Source organism: Dendropsophus ebraccatus, chromosome 14, assembly GCF_027789765.1.
Source record: "Dendropsophus ebraccatus isolate aDenEbr1 chromosome 14, aDenEbr1.pat, whole genome shotgun sequence".
In the NCBI taxonomy this organism is placed as follows: Eukaryota; Metazoa; Chordata; class Amphibia; order Anura; family Hylidae; genus Dendropsophus; species Dendropsophus ebraccatus.
The window spans coordinates 67656656-67668754 of record NC_091467.1 but is presented as its reverse complement, the minus strand read 5'-3'; the positions used below and the strand labels follow the sequence as shown (position 1 = coordinate 67668754).

Sequence of the window (12099 nt, the reverse complement as noted above, 5' to 3'; positions counted from 1 at the left end):
AAGGGTGGGTCTGCCCTCCTCCAGTGCTTCAGCCTGGGCCTGGTGGTACACTCACTTTACTTCTGTGAGGAGTTGGCTGAGGCATTGAGTTTGCAGACATGTTTTATTATCATTGAAGGCTTCTCACATCTGAGGGTTTGTTGCAGTTGTACACACTTTAGACTGCCTTCAGCAGCATCAGTCTCCGTGCAGATGAGGGAAGGAGCAGCAGTAAGTTGAACGGCAGCAGGCTGATGAGCGAATTGCCGAGATGACAAGCCGCTTCACTTCCTTATTACTGTAAATTTCGCTCATCTCTAGTTTGAATACGTTTTGCCAGTTGATCTGAATTTAGTCTCCTAGTAGTTGTGACAGGATTAGACTTGATCTGTGATATAATTTTGCATTTAGTAAGATGACATCTACATAAATTATAAGTAACTGTGCCGAAGGAATGTGTTAACCATTGATATCCGTATAAATCAAATACACTGTATTGTAGTTACTGGTTGTAGCTCGCCCTCTAGTGCTCATTTAGGGGATTTTACTCATTTACTCCATTTACTCATCACAATGAAGTCATCTCCCTGCGTTGTTTTTCTCTAATCCTCTGAGGCCAGGGATTTATCAGTTTGTTCATAACCTCAGCAGCAGTGCCGGCACAGTGTGCCATGAGGTGGGAGGGTTAACTGGGGCACTCAAGCAGATGGGGCAGTGGGGCTAGACACCCCTAGGTGTCAAAGCGCCCAGTCTTCACTTCTAGTGATATTTAAACTATTGCAACCATTTGCTTTGCATGTAGCGCAAAAAAAAAAAAATTAAGCCACTTTGTAAACTAGGTTTTCCAACATTACACAGTACAGTTTGTCAGTACTGTGTAATGTGTACACTACGTCTACATGTTACCATTGCATAACTAATATGCATATTTCTAAGCAGGGCTGTGAAGTCGGTAAGCCGCAGCTCCAACTACAGAATTTTATCAGGACCGACTCTGACTCCCGACTCCTTCATAAATGGCCGGTCATATACCAGAGGAGTTATATATCACAGTGGCTCAGCAGCTTCTCCCTAATGTCCTACATGATGCTGGGGTAACTTCTGAGTAAATAAAGGAATACTGTGTTAAGGTTAAATTTATATGTTGACCTCTCTCTATGGAGAGAAGCCAAAAACCCAGGTAAAGGATGGTTTTTAAATTATATCTAGAGTTGGAATCCTGCAGTATTACCAGCTCGTTACTTATAAGTCATGGACACAGATAAGACAATGTATCATGATTATAAGCCTGGAGAAAATGGCCCAAGTTTTATTATGGTAATCACATTTTATAGACAGATAAAATATAGGGTGGTAACAAATGCTAATAAGGTATAGATGAGGTGGTGCTAGTGATTTAGATATTCAGTCATGCGCAATGGCATCTATATTAGTATTTATTATTATTATTCAAAAAGGTCAAAAAGGGTAGAACAATACATTCTGTGCAAAGATACTTTTTCATGAATCCAAGAGCACAATGTATTTGTTCTCCATAAATTGTTTATAGATAAGTGTCTCTGGGTCCTTGGGGATTGTGTCTACAAATGATAACTTTCCAGGAGTTGTTCTCAGTGACGTGCTTCCAGCATTCCTCTTCTTTATCCAGAACATCTCTCTGTCACCCTCTGATCACGCTCTGATCATCTCCAGTCTCTTAAGAGGGCAATATATATAGGTGTAGTCATATAGGTACGGTGCAGGTAGGTAAAATCGTATCGCTGGCCTTATCAACTGTATATAAAGCAGCTTCTCCTGTGTGTGCAGTGGATGCAGCCAGTCTCAAGCCTCCATGTCCTGAACTATTCACAACTAGACTAGATGTAGCAGGTGGTCTTTTCTTGCTTACAGTCTTCTATGTTTCTAACTAAATATTCACCATACTTAAAGAAACACTGCTAACAATGCCAGATACCTGTAATATAGAGGTCAGCCATAGTGATATACAGAGGGGTCACACATAGTGATATACAGAGGGGTCACACATAGTGATATACAGAGGGGTCACCACATAGTGATATACAAAGGGGTCACCACATAGTGATATACAAAGGGGTCACCACATAGTGATATACAGAGGGGTCACCACATAGTGATAACCCCACACTGAGAACAGAGGTTACTGCTACACTACTTATTGCTTCTCCTCCTTCTCTATATTACACAGGATATCTTCATATTACACTGCTGCTCATATACAATCATCCAGCATCCAGGAAGAGAACAGCACAGATCTCCCCCCCCACACAATGGACTCTTCCAGCTCAGAAGCAAACTGCCAAATAGTGACCGACAACTTTTCCCCGACCATCCTTATCTAATAGGGCCAGTGTCCTATTACTGATATATTCCCCGACCACCCTTATCTAATAGGGCCAGTGTCCTATTAGAATGTTGCTCATAATATATATTCATGAGCAAAACTTGTAAAATTCATCACAAAATTCAATTCTACATTTTTTTAAAGATTTTTTTTTTAAAGCTGGAGTCGGTACATTTTTTTTCTGACTCCAGCCAAAACTAGCTCCGACTCAGACTCCACAGCCCTGTTTCTAAGTGTTATGGACACACTACTAGTGAATAGCTTGCTTTTCTGTATTGAGTGTGTTTGTTTCCATTATTTTAGATGTCTTTTAGAGTCAAGGCCTATGATCACAGTTTTGGTGGTCTAAGGGGGACTTACACAATATTAGACAGATTATTTTAATGTGTTAGCTTTTATATTTGGAAAGATACTTTGTCAAACCTGCTGCCCTTCTGCTGTAGCAAAACTACAATCCTCATCATTCCTGGAAAGATGAAGCTCTGGCTGTTCAACTCTCATCATGCCTGTAGTTTTGTAACTGCTGAAGGGCCACAGACTGACACAACTGCAGTTTCGACTGTACCTGTTGTCCAGAAGGTCCGAGCCAGTTCCCCCTACATCACCAGCTGGGATGATCTAAGATTCCCATCATTGCCTTCCTCTCCGCACTGTATAACTTTTCTCCCTCTTCTGGACTGTATTCCATTGTTATGAAATATACATACACAATTTTTGCACTGTATTTATGTAAGCTAAAACCTGCTATAGACTCTTATTGCATGTATGAATAACATGGTTATAATGAACTCCTTAAAGGAGAAGTCCAGCAATTTTTTTTTTATTAAAGTATTGTATTGCACCCCAAAAGCTATACAAATCCCCAATATAAACCTATTACAGGAAATGCTTATAAAGTGCTTTTTCCCTGCCCTTACTACTGCATCAAGGCTTCACTTCCTGGGTAACATGGTGATGTCACTTCCTGCCATCATCCTCTCCAGCAGCCACAGCCCACACAGCTCTGGGAGTCGGGTCATGACATCACCATGTTATCCAGGAAGTGACATCACCATGTTATCCAGGAAGTGACATCACCATGTTATCCAGGAAGTGAAGCCTTGATGCAGGGAAAAAAAAGCACTTTATAAGCATTTCCCATAAAAAGTGTATATTGGGGATTTGTATAACTTTTGGGGGGCAATACAATACTTTAATAAAAATTTTCACCGGGCTTCTCCTTTAATATTCTGAGGTTTTGAGAGCAAATGACCGCACATCACTATTCATTATCCAGAGACATTGGCGGAAATCTTTTTAGGTGTATTGGATTTTTCACCCACTTTTGATCTAAGTTCGATTTATGAACCAGTATTTGACAGGCGAATATTTTTTAGATGCAACTTTTAATGTGCTGGAGTATTTACCCAAAAACTTGCATAATCTGGGATCTGCGCCCAATTTATCATTTGCAACTTCTTAAAAAATGGAAAAACTGGTGCAGGATTACATATGGTCAGTACCAGGTTAATTTGTTTCACTTTTTACTTAGACACACTTACTATTTGTTCATAAATCACACACAATATATTGGAACAAAATAAACACCAACCCAATAGTCCCACATGTTAGACTCCTTAGTAAATGTCCCTCATTGTCCACTGGTTAATTTACCTACATAACTTTATAAGTGTAAGAACTGGTACGGAGCTCAATCTCCTCCAGCTTTGACTGTCCAGGCATGATGGGAATTAAGTCTTGTGGCAGGTGGGACAGCCATGTCTTAGAATATTGTAACTAATTTCTTATTCTTAACCAGCCTGTATACACCCCAAGTATAAGATAGAGGGCTTCAGTAAAGGTGCTGGTGTAAGTATACAGGTGTCTTATCGGGTCACACAACTCGTAAAAACTTATGCGACCAGCCTCGTAATCCAGGAATATGCCTAATCTTTGAGAAGATGGCTTGTAACCAACAGGAATGAAATGTCTGTCATGTATAACAAAATACTGATTGAGGTATCTGCACAGACCCCACGACTTGTTGCTGTGTCCGATGAGCGAGTAGTAGCCTTTCCGAGCAATGCTGGGATAGGACATTCCTAGCCTCCAGTTTCCAGCAGGACAGGTCTCCACCTCCAAGAAATGTCTCCCAGAACAGAAGCTCCTGATGCCAATAACCTGGTTATACTGAAACCTCTCTGGTAACTTGGGGCGGTTCTGCTTAAACTCTGAAACAGATGCACTTTTAAGGTCGGCGGTAATATGTAGATCATTAGAAGCAGTGTTCATATTCAGCACAATGTCTGGTGTCTGCTGGACATAAAAAGCCCTTTTCACATTAGTGACAATATCCATAAGTCCTGTGTGAAGAGTCGTAGAGATCAGGCCTATGTCCAGATCGGTCTTGTCCTCATCATGGATGACCTTAATATTCCCAGTGTCATTTCTAACTGATTTCCACCTCTGTAAGTTGGGCAAAGGCTGCGTTATGGTATAAAGCTCCTCAATATCCTTTATATCTCTGGACAGTTCAGCGATCTTCATTTCCAGCTCATGGATGACATGACAGACTGAAGTTATGGCCTGCTTTTGCTGGTTGGATATGTTACTCAGGATTTTGTGTTCTAGGGCATCCAGCTTCCTTCTGGTGTTCCTAAACAATGCAACAACTTTCTCGGCCATTACAGATGCTTTTTCCTGGGCTGCTCTTAGATATTTCTGAAGGTCCTCTATTCTTTCCTCTGTAGCCTTCTTGTCTCTGTTTAGTTTCTCGAGGATATTATCTGAGGCTTCAGCCATTGGTTCCACCTGTAGCCCTTGATCTTCAGAATGAGGGTGGGTGACATGGATGCAAGCTGTATCTTCAGAGCCATAGCATGTGAAGGCTTTGTGAGTGTTCCCTGTGAGGTCCAGTTTTATGAAGACGTGCTCCTCTGACTTGCTGTGGACTCTCAAGTGGTTATCACACAGAGAAGCTTCACAGTTCAGGCAGGATATCACAGCAGGTAGGGGGGAAAGTGTACAGTCAGTACAGAAGGTGCCATCTCCACCACTCACCAGGAGTTTCTTCGGGAGTACAGGATCTTCTTGACGTTTTGCTGTGCACAGGGGCGCCGCAATCATGAGGCGACCTGAGTCGTCTGCCTCAGGCGGCGCCACCAGCTGTCTTCATGGGGGCGGCATTGCCAGGGCCGCTTTAACCAGAGGGCACATGGTGCACGTGCACCGGGCCCACTGGTTAAAGGGGCCCCCCCGAGCAGGCCGGCCGTTGCTATGTGCGACCAATGCGGTCGCACAGGGCTCCGGCCACCAGCCTGTCAGGGGGGAGCGCCATGGATGGGTAATCTACTTACCCCTCCATGGCGCCCCCTGCAGGGCCCCCCCGTCCGCCGCTGCCCCCGCCCGCCCGCTGCTGCTGCGGCGCGTCAGCGCTGCAGCAGCAGCGACACTGACAGAGAGAGAGCCATTGGCTCCCTCCCTGTCAGTCACTCTTGTGGCCGCACTTCCTGTGGTCACAAGAGGCCGCACTCTCCCTCTAGCGCCCGACGTCACTGGAGCGTCGGCGCGAGGGTAAGGGGAGTGCAGCCTCTTGTGACCGCAGGAAGTGTGGCCACAAGAGGGAAGAGAAGAGGAACGCGTGGACCCAGGTGAGTAACAGTGTTTGTTTTTTTCAATGTTATATGGGAGGAGGAGCTATATACTATTGGGGAGCACAGGGGGCTATATACTATGGGGGGCAGAGGGGGCTATATACTATGGGGGAGAACGGGGGCTATATACTATGGGGGAGAACGGGGGCTATATACTATTGGGGAGCACAGGGGGCTATATACTATGGGGGAGCATAGGGGACTATATACTACTGGGGAGCACAGGGGTCTATATACTCTGGGGAGCACAGGGGTCTATATACTATGGGGAGCACAGGGAAGCTATATACTATGGGGGAGCACAGGGGGCTATATAGTACTGGGGAGCACAGGGGGCTATATACTACTGGGGAGCACAGGGAAGCTATATACTATGGGGGAGCACAGGGGAGCTATATACTACTGGGGAGCACAGGGGAGCTATATACTACTGGGGAGCACAGGGGGCTATATACTACTGGGGAGCACAGGGGTCTATATACTATGGGGGAGCACAGGGGAGCTATATACTATGGGGGAGCACAGGGGGCTATATACTATGGGGGAGAACAGGGGGCTATATACTATGGGGGAGCACAGGGGTCTATATACTATGGGGGAGGACAGGGGGCTATATACTATGGGGGAGGACAGGGGGCTATATACTATGGGGGAGGACAGGGGGCTATATACTATGGGGGAGCACAGGGGGCTATATACTATGGGGGAGGACAGGGGAGCTATATACTATGGGGGAGCACAGGGGGCTATATACTATGGGGGAGGACAGGGGGCTATATACTATTGGGGAGCACAGGGGAGCTATATACTATGGGGGAGCACAGGGGACTATATACTACTGGGGAGCACAGGGGTCTATATACTATGGGGAGCACAGGGGGTCTATATACTATGGGGAGCACAGGGGAGCTATATACTATGGGGGAGCACAGGGGAGCTATATACTACTGGGGAGCACAGGGGTCTATATACTATGGGGAGCACAGGGAAGCTATATACTACTGGGGAGCACAGGGGAGCTATATACTACTGGGGAGCACAGGGGAGCTATATACTACTGGGGAGCACAGGGGGCTATATACTACTGGGGAGCACAGGGGGCTATATACTATGGGGGAGCACAGGGGAGCTATATACTATGGGGGAGCACAGGGGACTATATACTACTGGGGAGCACAGGGGTCTATATACTATGGGGAGCACAGGGAAGCTATATACTATGGGGGAGCACAGGGGAGCTATATATTACTGGGGAGCACAGGGGAGCTATATACTACTGGGGAGCACAGGGGGCTATATACTACTGGGGAGCACAGGGGAGCTATATACTATGGGGGAGCACAGGGGGCTATATACTATGGGGGAGCACAGGGGGCTATATACTATGGGGGAGCACAGGGGGCTATATACTATGGGGGAGCACAGGGGGCTATATACTATGGGGCAGCACAGGGGAGCTATATACTATTGTGGGAGAGCACAGGGGGGGCTATATACTACTGGGGAGAGTGCACAGGGGGGCTATATACTAATGGGGGAGCGCACAGGAGGGCTGTATATAACTGGAGGAGCACATGAGGGGCTATATACTACAGGGACACCTTAAAACTATGGAGGCACAGAGGGGTGTAACTATGTAGGAGTACAGAGGGGTGTAACTACTGTATAGGGGTACAAGGGACCTAACTACTGTATGTGTTGGAGCCTAAAATATTTGTCTGGCAGATTCTGGAGAGAAGATTCACAGCCAGGAGAAGACTTCAAGGTGGCCCAGGCTGGATGGAGAGAAAAAGAAAAGGTGACAGACTCTGATCGGAGAAGACGCCCCCGGTGAGTCACTGGATGTAACTGCACTCTGTTATAGGATTGTAGTGTTAGGGGTCATGATGTGGCGGTTTTATGTAATGGTATCATTGGTGATATCTTTCTGTTTTGTTTAGTGCAGTTTTTATGTAATATATAATCACTGTATGGTGGAAATAGTGTTATAAGGTAACTACTGTATGTATTGGGGCTCTTGATACAGTGTGGGGGCAAATTCAGTACATTATACAATGTGCCGAAAGGGAAGGGGGGGCCCACTCTTGAGGGCTGTGCACTGGGCCCACCAATGTATTAAAACGGCCCTGCGGCATTCAGTGGCAGACTATAATATGAGCGGTTCGGGCGGCCGCCCACATTATAATCCGCCACTGATTGTACCATGTACCGGAGTCCCCCTGCGCCCGGACAGCATCTGTAATGAGATGCTGTGAGCGGGGGAGACTGTATTCATAAGCGCCGCGCTGTAATAAATCAGCCGCGCGGTGCTGTTACTACAGCGCGGCGCTTATGAATACAGTCTCCCCCGCTCACAGCATCTCATTACAGATGCTGTCCGGGCGCGGGGGGACTCCGGTAAATGCATTCCACGTCCGTGATCCGTCAGGATCACGGAACGTGGGAATGCAGCCTTAGTCCCCCGGCTGATGTGCGGCTGCCGGAGGTGTCCCATCCTGTCCCCGGCAGCACACGCATCAGAGAGCTCCCCGTGCGCCGGAAGTCACAGGCACAGGCGCACGGGGAGCTCTCTGATGCGCGCGCTGCCGGGGACAGGACGGGACACCCCGGGCAGCCGCACATCAGCCGGGACCAGACCAGAGAGGCTCGACGGGGGAACGGAGGGCAGGTGAGTTGTGTGCTGTTTTTTGTTTTTGTTTTATCTGCTGTGCAGGGGGGGGGGGGGGGGAGAGGGGGACCATATATAAGGGGGGGGGGGGGGGGGAGAGGGGGACCATATATAAGGTAGGGGGGGGAAGAGGGGGACCATCTATAAGGTAGGGGGGGAAGAGGGGGACCATCTATAAGGGAGGGGGGAAAGAGGGGGACCATCTATAAGGTAGGGGGGGAAGAGGGGGACGATCTATAAGGGGGGACCATCTATAAGGGAGGGGGAGAGGGAAGAGGGGGACCATCTATAGGGGGGGGAAGGGGACCATCTATAAGGGAGGGGGGAAAGAGGGGGACCATCTATAAGGGGGGGACCATCTATAAGGGGGGGGAAAGAGGGGGGCCATCTATAAGGGAGGGGCGGGAGGGGGACTGTCTATAAGGGGGGGGGGGAGAGGGGGACCATCTATAGGGGGGGGAAGGGGACCATCTATAAGGGAGGGGGGAAAGAGGGGGACCATCTATAAGGGGGGGCCATCTATAAGGGAGGGGGGAAAGAGGGGGACCATCTATAAGGGGGGGACCATCTATAAGGGAGGGGCGGGAGGGGGACTGTCTATAAGGGGGGGGGGAAGAGGGGGACCATCTATAAGGGAGGGGAAAGAGGGGGACCATCTATAAGGGGGAAAGAGGGGAGAGGGGGACCATCTATAAGGGGGAAAGAGGGGGGAGGGGGACCATCTATAAGGGAGGGGAAAGAGGGGGACCATCTATAAGGGAGGGGGGAGAGGGGGACCATCTATAAGGGAGGGGGGAGAGGGGGACCATCTATAAGGGAGGGGGGAAAGGGGGACTATCTATAAGGGGGGGGGAGAGGGGGACCATCTATAAGGGGGGGGGGGGACCATCTATAAGGGGGGGAAGAGGGGGACCATCTATAAGGGGGGAGGAGGGGGACCATCTCCTAAAAGATCAGCACCCTCCTCTCCTGACATTCTCTGTGCTGCTGTGACCTGTCCTAAAAGATCAGCACCCTCCTCTCCTGACATCCTCTGTGCTGCTGGGACTTCTCCTATAGGATTAGCACCCTCCTCTCCTGACATCCTCTGTGCTGCTGGGATCTCTCCTATAGGATTAGCCCCCTCCTCTCCTGACATCCTCTGTGCTGCTGGGACCTCTCCTATAGGATTAGCCCCCTCCTTTCCTGACATCCTCTGTGCAGAAAGGGACCAAACATTATGTTTATTGGGGACAGCAGTGGGGGGGGGGGGGGCAGTAGTGGATTATAATGTGGGCGGATTGACGGGGGGGGGGGGGGGGGGGGGGGCGTCATTCTATAGTTCGCCTCGGGCAGCAGAGAGGCTAGAATCACCCCTGGCTGTGCACTCAGGACAGGTATGATCTCCAGACCCCTCCAGGGTATCCAGTACATCAGTGCTCTCCCCGAAGAGCTTGTGTCCACATCTCAGCCTTGTGGGATCCTCACAGCCATTATCTGTCCGATCAGCAGACGCCATTCTCAAAATATATTGAAGACAGCTTTAAAACGTTTCAGAAATCTCGTGGAGCTTGTTTTACCATATTCCAAATCGGGGCGAGTCTTTAACGTCAGACCTCACCTAATGAATTATAATTAACTGGTTCTGCCCCCGGCAAAACTGTAAGTTTAATAAAACACTTAGGTAGTAGACAACATGGATGTTACTACTACACTTTTATGATCTTTTATAGCCTCCTAATAGCTGTTCTGAGAGAGGACAGGTCCTGCAGGCAGTAAAGGTCAATCCCATACTCGTAATGCACTTGAACGGTTATGGTGCCTTTACACAGGCAGATTTATCTGAAGCCAAAACCTGGAATGGATTTGAAAAGAGAAGAAATCTCAGTATTTCCTTTATGACCCATTCCCAGTTTAGGTCTGTTTCTGACTTTGGCTTAAAAAAAATGTCAGATAAATCTGCCTGTGTAAACATTTTCGCGATAACGATCCAATTCGAACAATAATTGTACGTGTAAACACTGCGAACGATCGAAAAATTGTTCATTTTGATCTTTTAACATGTTCATAAATCGTCGATCAAAAAAAATTCGCCGATCGTTCCGTGTAAACAGTCGTCGCGATAGTCCTGCCACCTGGCCCCCTGCGCCGGCTCGATCGCCACCCCTGCCGCCGTTCTGATCGACACCCCCGCTGCTCCGATTGCCCCCACCGCCGCGGCCAAGAGCATACGTTTCCTGGTCCGCGCAGCAGGTCTTCGAGATCCCCCGACTCCCCTCTTCAGCGCACTGATTGGCTGAAGAGATGAGCTGGGAATTTCAAACGGCTCCTCTTCAGCCAATCAGTGCTGCCGTGCATTGATCGGCTAAAGAGGGGAGCCAGGAATTTCAAACGGCTCCCTTTCAGCCAATCAGTGCTGAAGAGGAGCCGTTTGAAATTCCCGGCTCATCTCTTCAGCCAATCAGTGCGCTGAAGATGAGAGCCGGGGATGTCGGAAGACCTGCTGCGTGGAGCAGGTAACGTATGCTCTTGGCGGTGGGGGTGGTGATCGGGGCGGCGCAAAGGGCTGCGGTTGGGCGGGCGGGCCGGGCTGCGGGCGCACGATCGCAAAACGATTTTTCCGTACGATATACCGTACCGTCTAAACGCTGATCGTTATAAAAAAAAAATCGTTACTTCGAAATCGTTAATCGTACGATCGGGCCAATAAGTAAACTTAGCATTAGTCTTTAGATGCCTTGGTTCACTGGAATAGCTATTGAATGACCACTGCCAACCAGACTGCCAGCAAAGCAGCAGACCTCCCATATAGCTCAGGTGTAACTTTCTCTTGTCTATATTGTTTTTAAATGCCTTACTAGGAAATGTGATAAGGATGATCCTAACAAACTTTTCAAATAGACACCGGATAGCCAAGCATGATGTGAACAGACCACAAAAGCATATTCCGGTGGGGGAAAGTTTAAGTCCACTGGGGCCAGGAAGGTATATGGAATTGTAAATAGTAGTTGATTTGGTTAGGATAGACTTTACTTGTAAGAGTAGATTAGGGGGCTACCAAGGAGACCTTGCCAAAGTAGTAGCAGAACTGTTGGGGGTACTTGAAAATAGCCTGTACTACCGCCTCTTGCCAGAGACATTGGAGTGCCAGATCTGGTAGCATGTGCCCTGGGCTTGCACAACTGGGTGTAGCTAGCCACTTAAGATTACCTGAGATTAGAGCAAGGACAAATGGAGTACTTTGGCTGTAGCTTAACTTTGCTCCACTGCAGACGATCCAATAAGCTGTAGGATGTCCTGACTGAGAAGAATAGGTCACCCCCAGCCGTAGATGAAGGTTGTCCCTTTGTGCTAGTTACCACACCTTTAGACTTTTAGCATGGTGTACTTTGACTATAGGAATACTTGAAGGAAAAAATTCTTGGATACACACTCTATATTAAAATACTTACTGGCACTAGTCTACCCCTAGGAACCAT

The 12099-nt window shown here is 48.0% G+C and overlaps 2 protein-coding genes across 2 annotated transcripts in view; one reads left to right on the top strand and one right to left on the bottom strand.

Annotated features, from left to right (window-relative positions):
• Positions 1-12099, top strand: part of LOC138772313 (nuclear factor 7, ovary-like) — a 35332-nt gene that overhangs the window by 805 nt on the left and 22428 nt on the right. The gene's annotated exons all lie outside the window — the stretch shown is intronic.
• Positions 4118-5446, bottom strand: LOC138771914 (E3 ubiquitin-protein ligase TRIM39-like). Its single transcript, XM_069951915.1, has one exon. The coding sequence runs from the start codon at positions 5444-5446 to the stop codon at positions 4118-4120; it is 1329 nt and encodes a 442-aa protein (XP_069808016.1).